The sequence below is a fragment of the Tasmannia lanceolata genome, unplaced genomic scaffold, assembly GCF_043159265.1.
Source record: "Tasmannia lanceolata isolate RefF3 unplaced genomic scaffold, GAP_Taslan_0.1 ptg000004l, whole genome shotgun sequence".
Taxonomy (NCBI): domain Eukaryota; kingdom Viridiplantae; phylum Streptophyta; class Magnoliopsida; order Canellales; family Winteraceae; genus Tasmannia; species Tasmannia lanceolata.
In genome coordinates this window covers 5,156,960-5,182,617 of record NW_027518681.1, presented here as the reverse complement: position 1 = coordinate 5,182,617, position 25,658 = coordinate 5,156,960, and the positions used below count along the sequence as shown (strand labels likewise).

General features: G+C 38.8%; 2 protein-coding genes and 1 pseudogene across 3 annotated transcripts; all 3 read right to left on the bottom strand.

The window, feature by feature from the left end:
* Window positions 1-1,429: 1,429 nt before the first annotated feature.
* Window positions 1,430-4,344, bottom strand: LOC143875905 (alpha-terpineol synthase, chloroplastic-like; annotated as a pseudogene). Its single transcript, XR_013250238.1, has 5 exons — window positions 4,095-4,344; window positions 3,517-3,897; window positions 2,369-2,426; window positions 1,943-2,191; window positions 1,430-1,837 (listed from the first exon to the last, which is right to left on the bottom strand). The product of XR_013250238.1 is annotated as an alpha-terpineol synthase, chloroplastic-like (transcript).
* A 4,319-nt stretch (window positions 4,345-8,663) lies between these two features.
* Window positions 8,664-12,567, bottom strand: LOC143875753 (alpha-terpineol synthase, chloroplastic-like). Its single transcript, XM_077377356.1, has 7 exons — window positions 12,285-12,567; window positions 11,680-11,935; window positions 11,077-11,458; window positions 9,986-10,204; window positions 9,670-9,808; window positions 9,302-9,550; window positions 8,664-9,200 (listed from the first exon to the last, which is right to left on the bottom strand). Exons 1-7 carry the CDS (start codon window positions 12,411-12,413, stop codon window positions 8,904-8,906), a joined length of 1,671 nt encoding a protein of 556 aa, XP_077233471.1. The 5' UTR covers window positions 12,414-12,567; the 3' UTR covers window positions 8,664-8,903.
* Window positions 12,568-19,454: 6,887 nt separating this feature from the next.
* On the bottom strand, window positions 19,455-23,365 carry LOC143875752 (alpha-terpineol synthase, chloroplastic-like). The gene is made up of 7 exons (XM_077377355.1): window positions 23,162-23,365; window positions 22,557-22,812; window positions 21,953-22,334; window positions 20,744-20,962; window positions 20,428-20,566; window positions 20,060-20,308; window positions 19,455-19,958 (listed from the first exon to the last, which is right to left on the bottom strand). Exons 1-7 carry the CDS (start codon window positions 23,288-23,290, stop codon window positions 19,662-19,664), a joined length of 1,671 nt encoding a protein of 556 aa, XP_077233470.1. The 5' UTR covers window positions 23,291-23,365; the 3' UTR covers window positions 19,455-19,661.
* Between the last annotated feature and the right edge of the window lie 2,293 nt (window positions 23,366-25,658).

The following is a 25,658-nucleotide window of genomic DNA, read 5'->3' as shown; positions in this document are numbered from 1 at the left end:
ACTCCTCGTATTTAGTATTCGTTGACTTGTTCATTTTAGAGTGATGTGCAGCCAATGGGAATCCTTTCATCTCATTTTTGCAAGGGCTCCGTTGAGTCTAGCATTTATGTTTGATGATACGAGGAAGAAAGAGACGGATTTGAATAAAGTAAAATTTTGGGATATCATCTGTGAAGAGAGCCTTGACGCAACAGTAAGGTTGATCCATTGTGACCGAAGTTTTTTATCCAAAACCATGGCATGGTTCTTGCAAACCCCCACGAGTTGATTAGGTCACTCCTTGTGTGATCTTCATTTTGTATTGTTGCTTGACGGTCATTCGTCAAAAATAAACTTGTGAATACAAGTGATCATCTAGTAGGGTTTCCTGCTTCCTTTTATTTTGGAGTGATGTAATGACGATAATAAAATAGCAATTATGTGTCCAAAGGCGTTTCGGTCATTTTGTTGACCTAGCTTGCACATGAGTCACATATGTTTGCTCCATCTTTTCTTAAATCTTCCCACTTGCCTCCTACTTCAAATTCAAACTCTATTTAGAAACTCTAATTCCACGCCACTTTCGTAAGCAATTATGTCTCCACTTTTCCATACCCATTGCCACTTTCCAAAGCCATTAACTCTCTATTTTCTATTGACAAAGGCAACCTTCATTTACTTCTTTTTGCTAGAATTTTTGTAGAGATTCTGAACTAGAGAGACCTCCATTGAAGCTCTATTGTGTGCAAGCTTGAAGCAAAGTTCCAATTTGCCGCTTCTTCTCTATGTTTTGAAGGCTTCTTTTTATTATTCTTATTTTGTATTCTATTTCTTCTAGCATACGCATTGAAGTACATCTTGTTGGTGATTGTTCTTTTTTTATGTCAGTTGTGGATCTGGGGCTAATGTAAAATTTGATTTCACTGCTTGAGAAGTGGATATTCCGGTGTTTCAAAATCGTAAATCGTCATTAAAAAAAGGCTTAAGATAATTAGCAGCTATTAGTTGACAAAAGCTGAACTTTCTATTGAATTGGCCACCTCTTCTTCTTCGGCCCTACAAGAGTTGAAGGATTGAAAGGTCTCTTTGGGGGCAATTGTGTCAATTTTGACCGTATAGGTTGGAAAAGAATTCCTTAGTGGCATTTAGTATGAAAGTAAATTGTATTGTGTCATTAACGATGTATTTCGGCAATATTTGGAGAGAAATAATAATATCAAATAACAGAAAAGCACACCTTTTTTTTTTTGAAGAAATTAACAGAGTTTATTCCAGAAGAAAAGAGATTACAACAGGGATGAGAAGTCCGCAAAAAGGCGACATCAGCCCACAATACAAAAAAACACCGCAAAAAGGCAATATTTGGAGAGAAATTATAATACCAAAATAACAGAAAAGCACCATTTTTGTGTTAACTTTATTTGCAGTAAATCCCAATGGGAAGGATTTACATGATTGCATACAAATCTGATGTCCACACACTCTTTAACAGATAACAATACATTTGGGCATATATTGATAACCACTAGTGTCAAACTAACACCAATCCCCATCAACTACCAAAACCGAAATGGATGGGGTCAACCAACAATAACATGATTTGCTCCTTGGTTTGGTTTTTTGGATCACCAAATCCATCGCCCTCTTGGTAACAGTGATGGGAAATCCGTGCCCCGCCCAATACGGCACTGATAAAAGGTTCATGAAACAGAGAACAAGAGATTGAATCTTTATTCATCTTCTTCCATGTATCACTAATCAAGCCTCTGATATGTTCGCGAGCAACTGCCTCTGAAGCACCAGTTTCATACATGTAACACTGAATAGATTTGGGAACATCACCTCTCTCCAGCTCCGCCTGAAAAAATACATACATATGTATACACAATGAAGCCAATGAGTTTAGACAAGTAATGTAACATCCAGTATGGTTGAGGAAACAAGATTGCTAAGTAAAATGTACCGTAGAAGTCGCCAAATCGTCCCAAAGTCGAACAATCATCGATGCCCAATGAACGACATTTGGATTGTTTTCTATGCAATCTAGTGCTTCCTTAGTTATCTTTGGTTTCAGTGAAAAATAAGCATGTCCTAGTATGACGGATCCGGCCATCGAAATCACCCCATTGTTAAGATACTCGTCAAGGGTTAGTGTGTACTTATTGTTGTACCATTTTGCCTCCACGAGGTATGCTTTACATAAATCTGCCCACTAAATTACACAAAAACACTCACTAGATAAGTTGAACGTATGTAACACCTCCAAGAATGAGAATGAAATTAGTTTTCACACCACTAAATGAAGAAAATTAATGCAATACCATTTTTTTTAGATACTGGGTGATTTCCCATCCCTGCTCTTTTAGGGTGTCATATGCATTTCATTGACAGCCATAAAACATATCTTCATGTAATCTGGTAGCTGTTCCATCGCGTTAACATCCCATCTAAAAAAAATCATCACCATAAAAGGATAATCTTACATGAGAAAATCTCTTGGACTCAAAAGACCAAAGTGACAAGTACATCAGATAAGAGCAATGTAATTCCATTGGGACGTACCTAGGGGTGGCAATGGTTCGGTTTCGGTTCGGTTTGACCCCCAAACCGAACCGAACCAAAATTTGAGTCGGTTTGGTTTTACCAAACCGAAACCGAATTTTCTGTTTGGTTTTACCAAACAGAAACCGAATTTTCGGTTCGGTTTCGGATCGGTTCCGCCAATTTTGCCACCCCTTACTCATAATCATTGGAAATATTCGGTTTCGGTTCGGTTTGATCCCCAAACCGAACCAAACCAAAATTTGAATCGGTTTGGTTTAACCAAACAGAAACCGAATTTTTGGTTCGGTTTCGGCTCGGTTCCAGTTCGGTTCGGCCAATTTTGCCACCCCTAGACGTACCTTACACACCCACACAAATTCCTATTCAACCTCCATCCCTTGCTTTGATAGTGACACCCCTCTATAAAAAGTGGACGAAGAAAGTTGTGCCACTATTTAAACAAGGGAGTGGAGATATTATTTCCCTCTATAAATTCTCTCTCTCACTATTTAAACAAGCGAGTGGAGATATTCTCTCTCTCTCTCTCTCTCTCTCTCTCTCTCTCTCTCTCTCTATATATATATATATATATATATATATATATATATATATATATATATGGATTTGCTAGGGACCATTGCAGAAGGTATTTTGCGGACCGGCTGTTGCATGAGAGACCAGCCACAAAGGCTCACTTTTTGTCTTCTTCATTTAATTCAACCTATGTGGTTGTTCTCTCATGCAACAGCCGGTCCGTGACATGCCTTCTGCGATGATTCCTAGCAAATATCTTATATATAGGGAAAAATGTTTCCACTCGATCATGTAGATACTTTATCTACTTAGTCGGCCAAAAATACAGTGAGGGCCCACATTGTTTGGATGATGCAAACCATTCATCTGATGGGCCCTGACAAGGATTGGGCGTGCCCAAAAAATCAGCTAATAGATAGACAAATAGAGATGTTTCAGTTGAAACTTTTATTCTCTTACTTGGACATTGCTTTAACGTTTGTCTGGTATATGGCTTGCACCATGTTGTAATCACGCTTAGCCATCTCAAATAACAAGGGACTCATGTCCTCTTTCTACGGTATATTTCTTCTATGTACCACCTAGCCTCTAACTTTGGCACCCTCCAATGCAATGGAAGCTTCAAGGCATGCTCTACTTGTCTTGCCAGCTTTTGCTCTATGCTCTTCCCTTTGAGAGCATCCGTGAGATGCATGGTCGTGAAAGTTCTGGCCTCATCCTTCACAATTTCTCCTTCAAAAGCAAGGTGTGATGCTTGATACAAGCTCAACATACCTTTCGTATCCTCACAAAGTGATGCCATGAAATCACCCTTATCATCCTTGAAGCCATTGAAAACATCTGTCTCTCACAAATTAACACTGCAAAGGTCAGAGATCCATAACAAGTTTACAGGCAACATTGTGTGGATATTTTTTGGGAATTCGAGTTGAGCTTTTACCATAAAACCGTGTCGGGTTCGGGTTGATTCCAATTCATTTTTTAGCAATAGCCCAACCCTACCCGACCCAAGTTGCAACCATGGAGAGCATATTCACCTTGTGAGACCTCAAACCCATGTTGTCTAAGTAGCCTAAACCGAAGAGCCGTAGCATAGAGATCATCTCCCATGTTGTAGTCATTTATGGATATTATCCTCAATGCTTCCTGGATCTCCTTTTTGAAGTGATACCCAACCCCTAAGCATTGGAGAATATCGATCAGGTTCAGTCGATCTACACTTTGGTCTACTTTTACGAGCAAACACCTCACATCTTCCTTGAGCTTTTTGAAGTGCCTCTCGTACATCTCACCCTACAAACACCCAACAAGTTAGTACAATCCACATTGCTAAAGATGGGAAAATCAATGTTTCAAAACACAGATACAATTCAAAACGCAGCCAAAGCAAACTTTAGTTGACTTGGCGTGATGCGGCTGAGTAACCAATTAATGTGGCCTGAGTACTTGGTTGATACAGTCGAGTACTCGAGAGAGTCAAAAGCAGTTTAATTTGATTGAATTTATAGAACAAATTGAGGACTAGAACAAGAACACAGCCAAGGTAAAAAGGAGCCAACTTGGACAAGTTAATAATTAATTAATGATGTTGGGGCCGGGATTTTGAAACTATGGGTAAAACATTACGAATTCCATTGATCACCCTATAGTCACTCTTTAGTGATTGGATGAAATCATAATCTGCGAAGCTTTGTTGGTAATTTGCTGATCGCCGGGTGATAGTCAGCTTCAATGTTTGAGTGCTTGAAACGGTTGTAAGGTGATTGGCCATGTTGAAATTTTTCTAAGATGCTGCGAAGAGGAACAGGAAGATGGGGCGGACAGGGAAGAGGAGATGAGGAGCTTATCTTAACTAAGGTGTGATTATGAGACAAGTAGTGATGAGATGGAGTATTTATAAGTTGGGGTGTCAATTGATCCAGACAGTCCGATGGACCATCCGAATCCAAACTTTAATGAACGGGATATAAGCATACCAAGAGGGTCCATGGGCATATTTCGGATTCCCAATCATATGATCCGAAAACTTTTGGATCGGATCCAGGCATGCTGCGAAAGTCCTTAGGGACAGTCACGATCCGAAATCATCTTACAGAAATACCCTCAAAATCATTACAACATCAATGTTAAGTGGGGGTATTCTCGTCAAAATAGTCATATTCTTTTAGTAGTTACCGGTTTCCATCTTTATTGAACGGAATCTCCTTTTCGAAATAAATCTCCTCTTCCTTCCCGTGTAAGTATCCCCTCCCCATTTGTGGAACGAACTTCTCATCTTCCTATCGTCCAAAATCATCTTACAGAAATACCCTCAAAATCATTGCAACATCAATGTTAAGTGGGGGTATTCTCGTCAAAATAGTCATATTATTTTAGTAGTTACCGGTTTCCATCTTTACTGAATGAAATCTCCTTTTCGAAATAAATTTCCTCTTCCTTCCCGTGTAAGTATCCCTTCCCCATTTGTGGAACGAACATCTCATCTTCCTATTGGTAACCATAACCCATCTACTCCATTGACATTAATTAATGTCCTGTCCCTAGTCATTGCTCTCACCCTCGCTATCGCTAGTCATTGTTTTCACTCTCGCCATCACAGCACCCTTGCCTTCCCAGCATCCGAGTAGTATGCACGAAAAACTCCTGCTAAGTTTTTGGTTTCTATTATCTTCTTAGAATATTGGATAGTGGATACATATTTTTCCCTGTTTTTAGTCACTTCTTTGAAGTCGATCACTGCTTTTCTTTATGGTGGACTGACATTCTAATTCCTTTTAAAAAAAATTAATTGTGTACTAAGCTTAGTATGACATAATAGGACACTCCGATGGACAGTCCGATTTAAAATGGATCGTGCTCGTGACGTGGAAAGTAGGATCTGAAGAACAATCCGAATCCGATCCGACTGATAAGGAATTTGAATGGATCGTGACCGTGACATAGGTGGATCCGATCCGAAGTGGATCCGTTGACACCCCTATTTATAAGCACTTCACTCATGTAACACATGGTTTTTCTTTTCAGTAATGATGTTGATTGACACGAATTGAAGTTTAAGTGCTGCCAGTGCTTACTACTATCAAAATAAATATGAAATGACGGGTTGCCGGTACTTACTACTATCAAAATAAATATGAAATGACGGAAAGAGGAAAGTCCCTCCTCTCTTTCAAAACAATAAAGAGTTTGTAAAACTCAAGTTGGCTACGTAATCTAATCTTCTTGATTGGACTCTTATTTTAGGAGTCTTTTTATTGGCCTTTTAATTGAAAACATGTCGGATCAAATAACATGGTGGTGCGCCCATACGGTACTTGACGGTCGGCCACTCGTTCGTTTGTTTGTTAGATTTTTTAGATATTTTGTTGTATCACTTAGTATTGAAAGTTTGAAGGTCTCTGGGGTAGTCTTATCTTCTACAAGGCTTTGTTCTTCTTATCTAGTAGTTTTTTAACAGGTTGATTTTCTATTTAGTTAGTGAGGAATGCCCTTTTTTTTCCAAGAACGGAATCCCGATTTCCTAGTAGTGCTATTTTTAATATATTGACATATTTGCTTTCATTAAGGTGGCGGTCACGTTTGTAACGTGAAAAACTATCTCCATTAAAATCAGATTTATCAATCTTGGGTTTTCTCATAAAAAAACTCTACCCGACGCAGTATAATTTCCTAAGTAGGGTGGGTTCCGGAAAACCCTACCCGCACCCGACTCAAGTTGCAACCCTAGTGTCATGGGGAAATAGTTGAGGGCAACCCAGTCTTCGAAGAGCACTCCATGTCACGGGGACGCAGTTAGCATTTTGGGCCATCAATGTCTAGTGAATTCTTCAGGGGTAGTCTATAATAGAACTTTTGGTGGGCACTCCTGGTTGAGAGGGTTGGTTGGCCAAACTTCTTAGGAGGAGTTGGCCCCGTGACATGCTCACTCCTCCTTGGATAAGCCTAGCATGTGTGGGTCGGAACCTTAGTGGTTTGCTTGTGGGTTGTGATGGTAAAATTTGGAATGAAGAAACAGATTTGGAAGAATCAAATAATAAGTAATAAAAAGAAAGAAGATAAAGTAGGCAAGGCATGCAAAAGGCTTTCTCTTAAAGACTTTAATTTCCCCACTTATGCAGGTGGCTACCATGAAATAAGTCCCGAGGATACAATGTCTACACTAAGAATAAGGGCTGCACCCCAAATTTAAAGCAACCAGTATGCAGAAATTGTAGAAAACAGAATAGAGGGGATTGTTATTGCAGGGAAGAACTGAAGTTATTTTTCCCCACTGGTCTTTGTCGTCTTTTATAATATTATAAAAGACATGAGACACCCCAAGAGTTTCTTACGGTAAGGCACGCCTTCCCAACGGTAGAAGTGACCGTTGGACCAAAAGTTTAAACTTGTTTTAGACCGTTGGGATTTGACCGTTGGTTCCCAACGATTCTTATCTTATATATATATATATATATATATATATATATATATATATTACCCTAGGCTAGCCTTGTAGGCCATGCCTTGAGGGCCTCACTCGATTCTTATCTTATATATATATATATATATATATATTACCCTAGGCTAGCCTTGTAGGCCATGCCTTGAGGGCCTCACTCACATGAGGTCTTTCGTAGAAAGCAAGAGGAGGGGAGACTTTTTAATAGCCTCTTCAATCACCTCCAACTTTTCTCCCAACCGATGTGGGACTAAAGAAATAGAGTTTTGCTTTGTTACTTTTACTCTTTCTATAGTTTTGTTTGACCTAGCTTGCACATGAGTCACATATGTTTGCTCCATCTTTTCTTAAAACTTCCCACTTGCCTCCTATTTCAAATTCAAACTCTATTTAGAAACTCTAATTCCACCACCACTTTCCTAAGCAATTATGTCTCCACTTTTCCATACCCATTGCCACTTTCCAAAGCCATTAACTCTCTATTTTCTAGGGAGACAGCCAACCTTCATTTACTTCTTTTTGCTAGAATTTTTTGTAGAGATTCTCAACTAGAGAGATCTCCATTGAAGCTCTATTGTGTGCAAGCTTGAAGCAAAGTTCCAACTTGCCCCATTTTCTCCATGTTTTGAAGGCTTCTTTTTATTATTCTTATTTTGTATTCTAGTTCTTCTAGCATACGCATTGAAGTACATCTTGTTGGTGATTGTTCTTTTTCTATTTCAGTTGTGGATCTGGAGCTAATGTAAAATTTGATTTCACTGCTTGAGAGGTGGATATTCCGGTGTTTCAAAATCGTAAATCGTCATTAAAAAAGGGCTTAAGATAATTAGCAGCTATTAGTTGACAAAAGCTGAACTTTCTATTGAATTGGCCACCTCTTCTTCTGCGGCCTTACAAGAGTTGAAGGATTGAAAGGTCTCTTTGGGGGGCAATTGTGTCAATTTTGACCGTATAGGTTGGAAAAGAATTCCTTAGTGGCATTTAGTATGAAAGTAAATTGTATTGTGTCATTAACAATGTATTTCGGCAATATTTGGAGAGAAATTATAATATCAAATAACAGAAAAGCACCCTTCTTTTTTTTTGAAGAAAGTAACAGAATTTATTCCAGAAGAAAAGAGATTACAACAGGGATGAGAAGTCCCCGCAAAAAGGCGACATCAGCCCACAATACAAAAAAACACCGCAAAAAGGCAATATTTGGAGAGAAATTATACTACCAAAATAACAGAAAAGCACCCCTTTTGTGTTAACTTGATTTGCAGTAAATCCCAATGGGACAGATTTACATGATTACATACAAATCTCATGTCCACACACTCTTTAACAGATAACAATACAGTTGGGCATATATTCAAACTAATACCAATCCCATCAACTACCAAAACCAAATTGGGTATATTATTCCTTAACCGAAATGGATGGGGTCAACCAACAAAAACATGATTTGCTCCTTGGTTTGGTTTTTTGGATCACCAAATCCATCGCCCTCTTGGTAACAGTGATGGGAAATTCGTGCCCCGCCCAATACGGCACTGATAAAAGGTTCAGGAAACAGAGAACAAGAGATTGAATCTTTATTCATCTTCTTCCATGTATCACTAATCAAGCCTCTGATATGTTCGCGAGCAACTGCCTCTGAAGCACCGGTTTCATACATGTAACACTGAATAGATTTGGGAACATCACCTCTCTCCAGCTCCGCCTGAAAAAATACATATGTATACACATTGAAGCCAACGAGTTTAGACAACTAGTGTAACATCCAGTATGGTAGAGGAAACAAGATTGCTAACTAAAATGTACCGTAGAAGTTGCCAAATCGTCCCAAAGTCGAACAATCATCGATGCCCAATGAACGACATTTGGATTGTTTTCTATGCAATCTAGTGCTTCCTTAGTTATCTTTGGTTTCAGTGAAAAATAAGCATGTCCTAGTATGACGGATCCGGCTATCGAAATCACCCCATTGTTAAGATACTCGTCAAGGGTTGGTGTGTACTTATTGTTGTACCATTTTGCCTCCACGAGGTCTGCTTTACATAAATCTGCCCACTAAATTACACAAAAACACTCACTAGATAAGTTGAACGTATGAAAATTTCTGTAACACCTCCAAGAATGAGAATGAAATTAGTTTTTACATCCCTAAATGAAGAAAATTAATGCAATACCATTTTTTTTAGATACTGGGTGATTTCCCATCCCTGTTCTTTTAGGGTGTCATATGCCATTTCATTGACAGTGTTGAAGAGAGCTAAAAAACATATCTTCATGTAATCTGGAAGCTGTTCCATCGCGTTAACATCCCATCTAAGAAAAATAATCACCATAAAAGGATGATCTTGCATGAGGAAATCTCTTGGACTCAAAAGTCCCAAGTGAAATGGCTAAGGGAAGGAGACAAAAATACAACATATTTTCATAAGAACTAAGACAAGTATTGAAAAACTTTCTACTAGAAAAAAGGCAAAATATTGAAATACAAACCTATCTACAACATCAGTAAAAAGCTCTAATTCTCCCAAGGTTCCATATAGATCGTAGATATCATCAATGGATGTTACTAGTTGAATCACTTTTGTATTCACTTCTCTGGAGTACCCAGACTCAGGTTCGGAGAAAATTCCAATAGACCATAAAAAGCTCTCCGTCAAACGGTCTCTAGCAAAGCTCAGGTTGTTACCAAGACCCAATTTCCTCCACCACCTAAGCCATGATAAGTACATCAGATAAGAGCAATGTAATTCCATTGGGACGTACCTAGGGGTGGCAATGGTTCGGTTTGACCCCCAAACCGAACCGAACCGAACCAAAATTTGAATCGGTTTGGTTTTACCAAACCGAAACCGAATTTTCGGTTTGGTTTTACCAAACAGAAACCGAATTTTCGGTTCGGTTTCGGTTGGGTTCCACCAATTTTGCCACCCCTTACTCATAATCATTGGAAATATTCGGTTTCGGTTCGGTTTGATCCCCAAACCGAACCCAACCATAATTTGAATCGGTTTGGTTTAACCAAACCGAAACTGAATTTTTGGTTCGATTTCGGCTCGGTTCCGGTTCGGTTCGGCCAATTTTGCCACCCCTAGACGTACCTTACACACCCACACAAATTCCTAATCAACCTCCATCCCTTGCTTTGATAGTGACACCCCTCTATAAAAAGTGGACGAAGAAAGTTGTGCCACTATTTAAACAAGGGAGTGGATTTGCTAGGGACCATTGCAGAAGGTATTTTGCGGACCGGCTGTTGCATGAGAGACCAGCCACATAGGCTCACTTTTTGTCTTCTTCATTTAATTCAACATATGTGGTTGTTCTCTCATGCAACAGCCGGTCCGTGACATGCCTTCTGCGATGGTTCCTAGCAAATATCTTATATATAGGGAAAAATGTTTCCACTCGATCATGTAGATACTTTATCTACTTATTCGGCCAAAAATACAGTGAGGGCCCACATTGTTTGGATGATGCAAACCATTCATCTGATGGGCCCTGACAAGGATTGGGCCTGCCCAAAAAATCAGCAAATAGATAGACAAATAGAGATGTTTCAGTTGAAACTATTATTCTCTTACTTGGACATTGCTTTAACGTTTGTCTGGTATATGGCTTGCACCATGTTGTAATCAAGCTTAGCCATCTCAAATAACAAAGGACTCATGTCCTCTTTTCTAAGGTATATTTCTTCTATGTACCACCTAGCCTCTAACTTTGGCACCCTCCAATGCAATGGAAGCTTCAAGGCATGCTCTACTTGTCTTGCCAGCTTTTGCTCTATGCCCTTCCCTTTGAGAGCATCCGTGAGATGCATGGTCGTGAAAGTTCTGGCCTCATCCATCACAATTTCTCCTTCAAAAGCAAGGTGTGATGCTTGATACAAGCTCAACATACCTTTCGTATCCTCACAAAGTGATGCCATGAAATCACCCTTATCATCCTTGAAGCCATTGAAAACATCTGTCTCTCACAAATTAACACTGCAAAGGTCAGAGATCCATAACAAGTTTACAGGCAACATTGTGTGGATAAGTCACTGGTGTAACTTGGGTCAATTTTTTGGGAATTCGGGTTGAGCTTTTACCATAAAACCGTGTCGGGTTCGGGTTTATTCCAATTCATTTTTTAGCAAAAGCCCAACCCTACCCGACCCAAGTTGCAGCCATGGAGAGCATATTCACCTTGTGAGACCTCAAACCCATGTTGTCTAAGTAGCCTAAACCGAAGAGCCGTAGCATAGAGATCATCTCCCATGCTGTAGTCATTTATGGATATTATCCTCAGTGCTTCCTGGATCTCCTTTTTGTAGTGATACCCAACCCCTAAGCATTGGAGAGTATCGATCAGGTTCAGTCGATCTACACTTTGGCCTACTTTTACGAGCAAACACCTCACATCTTCCTTGAGCTTTTTGAAGTGCCTCTCGTACATCTCACCCTACAAACACCCAACAAGTTAGTACAATCCACATTGCTAAAGATGGGAAAATCAATGTTTCAAAACACAGATACAATTCAAAACGCAGCCAAAGCAAACTTTAGTTGACTTGGTGTGATGCGGCTGAGTAACCAATTAATGTGGCCTGAGTACTTTGTTGATACAGTCGAGTACTCGAGAGAGTCAAAAGCAGTTTAATTTGATTGAATTTATAGAACAAATTGAGGACTAGAACAAGAACGCAGCCAAGGTAAAAAGGAGCCAACTTGGACGAGTTAATAATTAATTAATGATTCTGGGGCCGGGATTTTGAAACTATGGGTAAAACATTACGAATTCCATTGATCACCTTATAGTCACTCTTTAGTGATTGGATGAAATCATAATCTGCAAAGCTTTGTTGGTAATTTGCTGATCGCCGGGTGATAGTCAGCTTCAATGTTTGAGTGCTTGAAACGGTTGTAAGGTGATTGGCCATGTTGAAATTTTTCTAAGATGCTGCGAAGAGGAACAAGAAGATGGGGCGGACAGGGAGGAGGAGATGAAGAGCTTATCTTAACTAAGGTGTGATTATGAGACAAGTAGTGATGAGATCGAGTATTTATAAGCAGTACTTCACTCATGTAATACATAGTTTTTCTTTCCAGTATTATAGTTGATTGACACGAAGTTTAGGTGCTCCCGTTCTATCAAAATAAATATGAAATGACGGAAAGAGGAAACTTCCCTTCTCTCTTTTTTTGGTGACGTAGGGTGTCCCCACCCCCTTTGGAAGTAAGACTATTCCCTATAGATGCACGCAATAGCCCGTAAATAACGTGCACTGGGTAAGCTCGGGTGGGATCTCATCACACGTCTCCAGGGAGGAAAGAGGAAACTTCCCTTCTCTCTTTTTTTTTGGTGACGTAGGGTGTCCCCACCCCCTTTGGAAGTAGGACTATTCCCGACAGATGCACGCAATAGCCCATAAATCACGCGCATCGGGTAAGCTCGGGTGGGATCTCATCACACGTCTCCAGGGAGCAAACCCGAGACTTATGCTGAAGAGCCACACCTGTCCGGGCTCCAGTTCTTCCCTTCTCTCTTTCAAAACAGTAAATAGTTTGTCATGCCAATTGTTGGGGTTGCCTTGAATTGTAAAACTCAAGTTGGCTACGTAATGTAATCTTCTTGACTGGACTCTTATTTTAGGAGTCGTTTTATTGGCCTTTTAATTGAAAACATGTGATCAAATAAAAAGGGTACTTGACGGTCGGGCACGGTATGGAAACTCGTTTGTTTGTTTGTTAGATTTTCTAGATATTTACCCATCTTCTACAAGACTTTGTTCTTCTCATGTGGATTTTAAACAATTAAAGATAGACTGATTTGTGAACAAGATCCGGGAAAATGCTGATAGAAATGTTATTCTCACACCCATGGTTTAAAACTTATCACTGACTGTCATCGGTAATTTGGTCTTTTTATAAGGTAACTTTTGTCTTTTCCCATTTATAACATTTTGGTCTTTTTATGAGTTTAAAAAAAGAGGAAGTCTAGACTGAAGGGAGCCCTTGCAAAAAAGAGGTGAAAGGGCTCCCCCATTGGCTGCACATTGTAACACCCGGCCCCAATGCTTGAACTTGTTTTAACTTCTTGAAATGGGTGTCATTACCAAAAATTAAGCTTAGGATTAATTGCTTAGAAATGAGTGTCGTTGCCAAAATGAAGCTTGTGAATTTTCTTTGAAATGGGTGTTAATACCAAATGAACTTAAGATTAATTTTATTGAAAATGGTAAAGGGTGCTATTATCATCAATGGAGTGAAGTCCATTTAAACACCTTTTAAAAGGCTGCTCATTTTGGAAAGCACAATAAGGTTGACCGTATATAACACCTTCACTAAAGTTAAATTTGGCTTTGAATAGAATCTTCCACATGAGTAGGATTTTTTAGGAATCTCTATCTTTTTAAGATTCAATCTTGGTAGGTTTCCTCCTATGGATTTTCAGCTAACAGAAAATAAGGTAGCAAACATTTCAAAAAGGAAAAAGGGAAGGTCAATAATTCCTTGTTTCAAAATATTTCTTGCAACGAAAAGGGCATGTGAGCCACATCGTTTTGGACAGTTCCTATGGGGGGAAATATTGGGTTATCGTATCTTTAGAAAGGAGCTGCTTCATAGGCTAATTGAAGGTCTTTAATTCTCTATTTAATTAGGATTCTATTCTTAATAAAGTAAGACACTAAATGTAATGGTAACTGCCTAATTGATTTGAATTACTTTCTAGGAAAGAGGGTGCCTCTATACATGAACGAAAATCACTAAAATCTTGAGGGAAATCATATAGAAGGTGAGAAGGGTTGTGAGTTTCAAAATGCACAGAAGCCTTATGATATCTACTTCTACCCTAGACTTGCAATGGATTTCTTTTGCCACTTGAAGCTTGCTTCCAAGGTTTAGAAACTGATGAGCCTTACCTTGCAACTCTTGTCTCAAGTAGATTTTTATATTTTTAGCCATTGGAAGCCTCTGCTGCCCTCATTGTGCGGATTCAAGAAATCTGCAAACAACTTATAAAAGTTGCATTTCTTGATAGTTCTATAATAGCATTGGATCTCGCCCATAAACTCCATCCGTTGGTGAATCTCTGCTAATTTAGCAGCCGCAAGTTTCAAACTGGGTACTTCGCTAAAGGAAATTCTTGGAGTAGCGCTTAAGGTAGGTGATCCTACCCTATGTCAATGTATTATCAAATATTTACATTTAGCTAAGTTGAAAGCTTTCTATTACAATTTTTGCATATCTACTCTCACTTGGAACTTGTTTTGGAGAAGATTCTCACTGACCGTTTTTTGAGTATGTCATTCTAAATAGTTGAATGTCATTATGCATGGTATCCTTTAGTCTTGAAATGTTTTCATTCCTATACATAAAAAGCTTTATGAAGAACATGATTTTGAAAACTAGAATTCATGAAGCAACAATTTGAAAGGCACTTTGTTTACGATATGGTTTTCATAGATTGGAATGGGGGGAGTCCCCTATGACTTGAAGCGTTTACAAAATTTAGGGCACGGTATTGCAAACATTAAATTGCTTCTATCTATAATTGTATACAGTCTTGGTATGGAATGGATTCCGCCAGTAAGGTTGATCTCTGGTGGGGATCTAGTGCCCAACCTACCAGTGGGTGAGTACACTGGACGTGATCACGTAGACCGGTCAAATTTTATCTACCCGCAAGGTTGATCTCGGGCGGCCAGTAGGGAGTCCTCTGGCTATTGATATTGTGACATTGCGCTCTTTTGGACCTGTGAGTCCTGCGAACGAGTGTTCGCCTTGGGTTACGCTACTTGCCAATAAGGTTGGAAATTGGCCACAGAGAAAACTGTTAAGTATTTGATTTCTAAATGGAAAACTGCACAACCAAGTGGTTGAAAATATATATTCTTTGTCATTGATTTCAAAGTGGAAAACTGCATAACCGAGTGGTTGGAACCGTTTTTGTAAAAACATGTATTTTTCTTATTTAGCTTATGTAGAAATGATTTTCTTGATTCTTATCAATTTCTGCATTGGCTAAATTTTATGGCATGTTACTTCTTTTCCGCACCAGCATTGTTTTCGTTTTCCTATTAGCTGGCTTGGATTTGGAAAACCGGCTGGGCTGTTAGCTCATTATGTGGTTTAACAATTTTCAGATACAGAGGAGCGACAGGAGACTTGCTGAGATCAAGCACTTGGATTAGAGCTTAGGAAATTTCTTGCTTTCTTTCATTATTCGAGTTAGAGACTTTTGTTATTTTATTAAGGTGACTGTTATCGAATAAGTATTGTTGGATTTAGACTTATGGACCTATATATGTATTTCATTTGAGCTTTAATTGAGTCTAAATTTTCCGCATTTATTAGTTGCTCTGAATGTTGAGAATAGTTGATTGTAAAGGAGCCTTGCATGCTTGTGGGGGGCGACCCTATGGGCGTGCGGCGGCTGTCACGTGCGCCTTACCTCAAATTCTGGGTTCGGGGCGTGACACACATCACCATCATGTTTGACTTTTCAGCCGTTATTAATGCATGATGGTGATGGCCCTTTTACCTCTTTTTTGCAAGGGCTCCCTTCAGTCTAGACTTCCTCTTAAAAAAAAAAATCCACCGAGATTATTTTGGTCAAATTGATGGCATGACCTGATTTACAAAATTCCCTCCAACATGATGTCTGATGACTCTATTTGCAAATGGCAAAACTAGAAGATTCTTTTCGCAAATAAACCAAAGTACAGAACTTCTTTTCAAAAGCCCCTTATTTTTAATAGGAAAACACTTTGAAAACAGGATTCCGTTTAGAGAATAAAAGCTGGAGTGAAATGACCGTTGATTTGATCCTTTTTATGTGTATTTATTGCTTTTATGGGGATTTGAGCTCCCTCCATTTGTATTTTAATGGACATGGCCCAATAATTGATGCCCTTTTTTTCCAAGAATGGAATCCCGTTTTCCTAGTAGTGCTCTTTTTAATATCTATCTATCTATCTATACTAAAGCAGCTAACTTTCCACTGTCATTCGCCTTTTTTCCGGGAAAAGGTTTTCTCCTAGAAAGTCGGTTCTCAACCGCTAACTTTTAATCTCCCGCCTATTTATCATCCCCTACTAATTCGTGGGCTAAAATTTATTCCTTACCAATTCAATTTTGATTTGAGCAAATTTTGCCGCTGATATGCTCCCTATTAGTTCAGCTTTTCCAACTACCTAATGTGAGAGGGAAGAAATCTTCCCACCAACAGTCACCCCCTACTAAATCAGGGCTAAAATTTATCCCATACTAATTCAATTTTGATTTTCAATTTCCTAAAGATTTTGCCGCCAACATTTCATTATCCCCTATTAATTTGGCTTTTCCAATAACATTCAACCATTTCAATAGCGCCTCCTCCGCTGGATGTTCTTAAGAAAAAAAAAGGAGGCAGACGAATTTCCTTGAAGCAACAGGACAATGGTCCATGGGCCTGAGCTTGACCTGAAAAAGGTATTCTGTATTTTCTTTTGAGTTTGCCATTCACCTTTTTTTTTTCTTTCATGCACTATTGTTCTGTATTTTCTTTTGAGTTTGCCATTCACCTTTTTTTTCTTTCATGTATTATTTCTTCCATTTGGATTTTCATTTCTTCGTAGCTTTTATGGGTTTGCATTTGTTTAATAAGAATCCAATGATGGAAGACAGGAAGAATGTCACGCCCTCGAACCGAAGGCACGGCAATTGCCGCGTACCTGCAAAATAAGACCTCACAGGCACGCAAGACTTTCTTACAAAACATTAATATAACACCAAAGATACATTCACAATTTACTTGGGTAGTATTCAGAGCAACTAAAACTTCTAAAACCTTATATACAAACAACCACCAAAATTCTTATTTACAAACTTTAAAACCCCTTATATTACATTAGTTTATCTATAACAACATACTCACATCCCCAAAATGTCAAAAAGATCACATATAACCTAGTCCAGAAAATCCCGCAAGTACATGGTGGATCCCTCACCACGATCAGTCTCAGTGTCTAAAAAAAAAATTATTTATCACATATCAGCTTGAAAGCCGATAAGTAACATAACACAACAAAAACATGGTCTATACGGTTTTGTAAACTAAGAACAAATACAATTATCAAATCATAAACTACAATTTACTAGGTATATATCACAGGATGCAAACTCAATTACTTTGCTATCACAATATCAAAATACTGATCATGCTATCGGAATAGGCAAAAGATGAACATATGCTCATGTAATAGGCATGGTCGTCAACAAACACTGCATTCTCGCAGTCTGATATCTAATACAAGTCGACATGGTCAATTATTTTACCTCCATTGACATAAGAGGGCCAAAGAATTTTTATCTCATTGGCGGGCCTACAAACACGTATCATCCATCATGAGCCAAACCACGAGTGGTATTCACAAATACCGACATCGTGCAATTACATATATACCCAGCAATGCATAGAAAACAATTTACTATTACTAATAGAAACAATTTTATAACATCATGCTAAAACAATGCAAATTTTAATAGTCTTAATATGAAATGCACACACAGAACACGCTAAAGGTGCATCACATCACTTGCCACGGCCTTTCGCTTATGTTTCTGTGACCCGTCACGCTCAACTACACCCCACACAAAACAAAAACATAAAATTTGCAATCTCAGGTTTCACTTAAGTTATCTAAATACACAAATGAATCCCCCTTAATATCCCATCTTCGAAATTCATCCATTGATCATCAATATGCCCAAAGACCATTAACTTTTAGGTATTTGAGCGAAGAAAATAAACAAATAAAAAAAAATATATCAAATAATGCTTACCCGAGGAAAATAGCGGTTTTCCGGTGAAGTGACGTGTGGAGGAAATATGCAGCTAGATTATAGCTAAGAAAATAATTTACTATTACTGATAGAAACAATTTATCACATCATGCTAAAACAATGCAAATTTTTATAGTCTTAATATGAAATGCACATACAGAACACGCTAAAGGTGCATCACATCACTTAATTGCGACGGCCTTTCCCTTCTCTTTTTGTGACCCGTCACGCTCAACTACACCCCACACAAAACAAAAACATAAAATTTACAATCTCAAGTTTCACTTAAGTTATCAAATACACAAATGAATCCCCCTTAATATCCCATCTTAGAAATTCATCCATTGATCATCAATATGCCCAAAGACCATTAACTTTTAGGTATTTGAGTGAAGAAAATAAACAAATCAAAAAAAACATATCAAATAATGCTTACTCGAGGAAAATAGCAGTTTTCCGGTGAAGTGATGTGTGGAGGAAATATGCAGCTAGATTATAGCAAGGAAGGGGTTTTGAAAATATTCGATGCTCAAATCAGGGAGAAAAAGGGATGCAGACATGTTTCTCATAACCCACATAAGAGCAAAACAAACATAATTCTCTGCTTCTTATCTCTATTGGATGGCAACTTTGTAATTTTAACCAACTTTATGACCTTTTTACTAACATCAGGCATAAAATATATTAAAAACAACTCAAGCCTTATCTTTAACTTTCTACAGCCTTCTCTCGCATGTGTTGGTGCATGCGAGAGACAGGTGTAGGGCTGGGTATTACAAAGAGCGTGGAGGAAGAGGGTGGACAAAAGCAAAGGATGATTTGCAAGAGATTGAGAAAAAAGGGGCAGATATGGAGCTGCTTGTCCAGTGAGTTTGTTTGCAGTTTTACAAGATAAAAAAAGGAAGAAAATCCTCATAACCTTTCCTAAAGAAAAGGATGGAGAATGCATAAACCCATGGGGCGATTCAAGTGCACGTGTGAGGAGACCGATGGATTAAGGGGAGAGAGTGTTTTGCACTTGAAGTGAGAGTGTATTTTTTTGAAGAAAGTAACAGAATTTATTCCAGAAGAAAAGAGATTAAAACAAAAAAGGCGACATCAACCCACAATACAAAAAAAACCACAAAAAGGCAATATTTGGGGAGAAATTATAATACCAAAATAACAGAAAAGCACCTCTTTTTTGTTAACTTTATTTGCTGTAAATCCCGATGGGAAGGATTTACATGATTACATACAAATCTTATGTCCACACACTCTTTAACAGATAACAATACATTTAGGCACATATTGATAACCACTAGTGTCAAACTAATACCAAACCCCATCAACTACCAAAACCAAATTGGGCATATTATTCTTTAACCGAAATGGATGGGGTCAACCAACAAAAACATGATTTGCTCCTTGGTTTGGTTTTTTGGATCACCAAATCCATCGCCCTCTTGGTAACACTGATGGGCAATCCGTGCCCCGCCCAATACGGCACTGATAAAAGGTTCAGGAAACAGAGAACAAGAGATTGAATCTTTATTCATCTTCTTCCATGTATCACTAATCAAGCCTCTGATATGTTCCCGAGCAACTGCCTCTGAAGCACCAGTTTCATACATGTAACACTGAATAGATTTGGGAACATCACCTCTCTCCAGTTCCGCCTGAAAAAATACATATGTATACACAATGAAGCCAATGAGTTTAGACAAGTAGTTTAACATCCAGTATGGTAGAGGAAACAAGATTGCCAACTAAAATGTACCGTAGAAGTCGCCAAATCGTCCGAAAGTCGAACAATCATCGATGCCCAACGAACGACATTTGGATTGTTTTCTATGCAATCTAGTGCTTCCTTAGTTATCTTTGGTTTCAGTGAAAAATAAGCATGTCCTAGTATGACGGATCCGGCTATCGAAATCACCCCATTGTTAAGATACTCGTCAAGGGTTGGTGTGTACTTATTGTTGTACCATTTTGCCTCCACGAGGTCTGCTTTACATAAATCTGCCCACTAAATTACACAAAAACACTCACTAGATAAGTTGAACGTATGAAAATATCTGTAACACCTCCAAGAATGAGAATGAAATTAGTTTTTACATCACTAAATGAAGAAAATGAATGCAATACCATTTTTTTTAGATACTGGGTGATTTCCCATCCCTGCTCTTTTAGGGTGTCATATGCCATTTCATTGACAGTGTTGAAGAGAGCCAGAAAACATATCTTCATGTAATCTGGAAGCTGTTCCATCGCGTTAACATCCCATCTAAAAAAAATCATCACCATAAAAGGATCATCTTGCATGAGGAAATCTCTTGGACTCAAAAGTGCCAAGTGAAATGGCTAAGGGAAGGACACAAAAATACGACATATTTTCAGAAGAACTAAGACAAGTATTGAAAAACTTTCTACTAGAAAAAAGGCAAAATATTGAAATACAAACCTATCTACAACATCAGTAAAAAGCTCTAATTCTCCCAAGGTTCCATATAGATCGTAGATATCATCAATGGATGTTACTAGTTGAATCACTTTTGTATTCACTTCTCTGGAGTACCCAGACTCAGGTTCAGAGAAAATTCCAATAGACCATAAAAAGCACTCCGTCAAACGGTCTCTAGCAAAGCTCAGGTTGTTACCAAGACCCAATTTCCTCCACCACCTAAGCCATGATAAGTACATCAGATAAGAGCAATGTAATTCCATTGGGACGTACCTAGGGGTGGCAATGGTTCGGTTTCGGTTTGGTTTGACCCCCAAACCGAACCGAACCAAAATTTGAATCGGTTTGGTTTGGTAACCAAACCGAAACCGAATTTTCGGTTCGGTTCGGTTCCGCCAATTTTGCCACCCGTTACTCATAATCATTGGAAATATTCGGTTTCGGTTCGGTTTGATCCCCAAACCGAACCAAACCAAAATTTGAATCCGTTCGGTTTGGTTTAACCAAACCGAAACCGAATTTTTGGTTCGGTTTCGGCTAGGTTCCAGTTCGGTTTGGCCAATTTTGCCACCCCTAGACGTACCTTACACACCCACACAAATTCCTATTCAACCTCCATCCCTTGCTTTGATAGTGACACCCCTCTATAAAAAGTGGGCGAAGAAAGTTGTGCCACTATTTAAACAAGGGAGTGGAGATATTATTTCCCTCTATAAATTCTCTCTCTCACTATTTAAACAAGGGAGTGGAGATATTATTTCCCTCTATAAATTCTCGCTCTCACTATTTAAACGACGGAGAGTGACACCCCTCTATATATATATAGGGATTTGCTAGGGACCATTGCAGACGGTATTTTGCGGACCGGCTGTTGCATGAGAGACCAGCCACATAGGCTCACTTTTTGTCTTCTTCATTTAATTCAACCTATGTGGTTGTTCTCTCATGCAACAGCCGGTCCGTGAAATGCCTTCTGCGATGGTTCCTAGCAAATATCTTATATATAGGGAAAAATGTTTCCACTCGATCATGTAGACACTTTATCTACTTCGTCGGCCAAAAATACAGTGAGGGCCCACATTGTTTGGATGATGCAAACCATTCATCTGATGGGCCCTGACAAGGATTGGGGCCTGACAAGGATTGGGCGTGCCCAAAAAATCAGATTGACAAATAGAGGTGTTTCAGTTGAAACTATTATTCTCTTACTTGGACATTGCTTTAACGTTCGTCTGGTATATGGCTTGCACCATGTTGTAATCAAGCTTAGCCATCTCAAATAACAAAGGACTCATGTCCTCTTTTCTAAGGTATATTTCTTCTATGTACCACCTAGCCTCTAACTTTGGCACCCTCCAATGCAATGGAAGCTTCAAGGCATGCTCTACTTGTCTTGCCAGCTTTTGCTCTATGCCCTTCCCTTTGAGAGCATCCGTGAGATGCATGGTCGTGAAAGTTCTGGCCTCATCCATCACAATTTCTCCTTCAAAAGCAAGGTGTGATGCTTGATACAAGCTCAACATACCTTTCGTATCCTCACAAAGTGATGCCATGAAATCACCCTTATCATCCTTGAAGCCATTGAAAACATCTGTCTCTCACAAATTAACACTGCAAAGGTCAGAGATCCATAACAAGTTTACAGGCAACATTGTGTGGATAAGTCACTGGGTATAACTTGGGTCAATTTTTTGGGAATTCGGGTTGAGCTTTTACCATAAAAGCGTGTCGGGTTCGGGTTGATTCCAATTCATTTTTTAGCAAAAGCCCAACCCTACCCGACCCAAGTTGCAACCATGGAGAGCATATTCACCTTGTGAGACCTCAAACCCATGTTGTCTAAGTAGCCTAAACCGAAGAGCCGTAGCATAGAGATCATCTCCCATGCTGTAGTCATTTATGGATATTATCCTCAGTGCTTCCTGGATCTCCTTTTTGTAGTGATACCCAACCCCTAAGCATTGGAGAGTATCGATCAGGTTCAGTCGATCTACACTTTGGCCTACTTTTACGAGCAAACACCTCACATCTTCCTTGAGCTTTTTGAAGTGCCTCTCGTACATCTCACCCTACAAACACCCAACAAGTTAGTACAATCCACATTGCTAAAGATGGGAAAATCAATGTTTCAAAACACAGATACAACTCGAAACGCAGCCAAAGCAAAGTTTAGTTGACTTGGCGTGATGCGGCTGAGTAACCAATTAATGTGGCCTGAGTACTTGGTTGATATAGTCGAGTACTCGAGAGAGTCAAAAGCAGTTTAATTTGATTGAATTTATAGAACAAATTGAGGACTAGAACAAGAACACAGCCAAGGTAAAAAGGAGCCAACTTGGACGAGTTAATAATTAATTAATGATTCTGGGTCTGGGATTTTGAAACTATGGGTAAAACATTACGAATTCCATTGATTACCTTATAGTCACTCTTTAGTGATTGGATGAAATCATAATTTGCAAAGCTTTGTTGGTAATTTGCTGATCGCCGGGTAATAGTCAGCTTCAATGTTTGACTGCTTGAAACGGTTGTAAGGTGATTGGCCATGTTGAAATTTTTCTAAGATGCTGCGAAGAGGAACAAGAAGATGGGGCGGACAGGGAAGGGGAGATGAAGAGCTTATCTTAACTAAGGTGTGATTATGAGACAAGTAGTGATGAGATCGAGTCTTTATAAGCACTTCACTGATGTAACACGTGGTTTTTCTTTCCAGTAATGATAGTTGATTGACATGAAGTTTAGGTGCTCCCGTTCTATCAAAATAAATATGAAATGACGGAAAGAGGAAACTTCCCTTCTCTCTTTTTTTTGGTGACGTAGGGTGTCCCCACGCCCTTTGGAAGTAGGACTATTCCCTACAGATGCGCGCAATAGCCCGTAAACCACACGCATCGGGTAAGCTCGGGCGGGATCTTATCACACGTCTCCAGGGAGCAAACGCGAGACTTATGGTGAAGAGCCACACCCGTCCGGGCTCCAGTTCTTCCCTTCTCTCTTTCAAAACAGTAAATAGTTTGTCATGCCAACAAAAAAAAGATTTTTTAGATATTTTGTTGTATCACTTAGTATTGAAAGTTTGAAGGTCTCATGGAGTCATGGGTAGTCTTATCTTCTACAAGATTTTGTTCTTCTTATCTAGTAGTTTTTTAGCAAGTTGATTTTCTATTCAGTTAGTGAGGAATGCTAAACTCACAGGAGTTTATCTTTAGTTATCTGTGCCATTATCAATGCGCTAAATTGATGGAAGATGTATTCTCATGTGGATTTTAAACAATTAAAAATAGACTGATTTGTGAACAAGATCCGGGAAAAGGCTGATAGAAATGTTATTCCCACACCCATGGTTTAAAACTTATCACTGACTGTCATCGGTAATTTGGTCTTTTTATAAGGTAACTTTTGCCTTTTCCCATTTATAACATTTCGGTCTTTTTATGAGTTTAAAAAAAGAAGAAGTCTAGACTGAAGGGAGCCCTTGCAAAAAAGAGATGAAAGGGCTCCCCCATTGGCTGCACATCACCATCATGTTTGACTTTTCAGCCGTTATTAATGCATGATGTGTAGCCAATAGGAGAGCCCTTTCACCTCTTTTTTGCAAGGGCTCCCTTCAGTCTAGAATTCTTCTAAAAAAAATAATCCACCGAGAGTATTTTGGTCAAATTGATGGCAGGACCTGATTTACAAAATTCCCTGGAACATGATGTCTGATGACTCTATTTGCAAATGGTAAAACTAGAAGACTCTTTTCGCAAATAAACCAAAGTACAGGACTTCTTTTCAAAAGCCCCTTATTTTTAATAGGAAAACACTTTGAAAACGGGATTCCATTTAGATAATAAAAGCTGGAGTGAAATGACCGTTGATTTGATCCTTTTTTATGTGTATTTATTGCTTTTATAGGGATTTGAGCTCCCTCCATTTGTATTTTAATGGACATGGCCCAATAATTGATGCCTTTTTTTTCCAAGAACGGAATCCCGTTTTCCTAGTAGTGCTCTTTTTAATATCTATCTATCTAGCTATCTATACTAAGCAGCTAACTTTCCACTGTCATTCGCCTTTTTTCCGGGAAAAGGTTTTCTCCTAGAAAGTCGGTTCTCAACCGCTAACTTTTAATCTCCCACCTATTTATCATCCCCTACTAATTCGTGGGCTAACATTTATCCCTTACCAATTCAATTTTGATTTGAGCAAATTTTGCTGCTGATATGCTCCCTATTAGTTCATCTTTTCCAACTACCTAATGTGAGAGGGAAGAAATCTCCCCACTAACAGTCACTCCCTACTAAATCAGGGCTAAAATTTATCCCATACTAATTCAATTTTGATTTTCAATTTCCTAAAGATTTTGCCCCCAACATGTCATTATCCCCTATTAATTTGGCTTTTCCAATAACATTCAACCATTTCAATAGCGCCTCCTCCGCTGGATGTTCTCAAGAAAGAAAAAAAAGGAGGCAGACGAATTTCCTTGAACCAACAGGACAATGGTCCATGGGCCTGAGCTTGAACTGAAAAAGGTGTTCTGTATTTTCTTTTGAGTTTGCCATTCACCTTTTTTTTTTCTTTCATGTATTATTGTTCTGTATTTTCTTTTGAGTTTGCCATTCAACTTTTTTTTCTTTCATGTATTATTTCTTCCTTTTGGATTTTCATTTCTTCGTAGCTTTTATGGGTTTGCATTTTTTTAATAAGAATCCAATGATGGAAGACAGGAAGAATGTCACGCCCTCGAACCGAAGGCACGACAATCGCCGCTACCTGCAAAATAAAACCTCATAGGCACGCAAAACTTTGTTACAAAACATCAATATAACACCAAAGATACATTCACAATTTACTTGGGTAGTATTCAGAGCAACTAAAACTTCTAAAACCTTATATACAAACAACCACCAAGATTCTTATTTACAAA

What these genes read in the sequence shown, in the direction of transcription:
- LOC143875753 (XM_077377356.1), bottom strand. Translation starts at nt 12,413, where the DNA reads ATGGCCAATCACCTTACAACCGTTTCAAGCACTCAAACATTGAAGCTG. An exon ending in TTTACTGATGTTGTAGATAG is followed by an intron (nt 9,809 to 9,985) that starts GTTTGTATTTCA and finishes TATTTTTCTTAG; the next exon opens with ATGGGATGTTAACGCGATGG. An exon ending in CCCAGTATCTAAAAAAAATG is followed by an intron (nt 9,551 to 9,669) that starts GTATTGCATTAA and finishes TGTGTAATTTAG; the next exon opens with TGGGCAGATTTATGTAAAGC.
- LOC143875752 (XM_077377355.1), bottom strand. Translation starts at nt 23,290, where the DNA reads ATGGCCAATCACCTTACAACCGTTTCAAGCAGTCAAACATTGAAGCTG. An exon ending in CACTAAAGAGTGACTATAAG is followed by an intron (nt 22,813 to 23,161) that starts GTAATCAATGGA and finishes GGGTGTTTGTAG; the next exon opens with GGTGAGATGTACGAGAGGCA. An exon ending in ACGATTTGGCGACTTCTACG is followed by an intron (nt 19,959 to 20,059) that starts GTACATTTTAGT and finishes GTATTTTTTCAG; the next exon opens with GCGGAACTGGAGAGAGGTGA.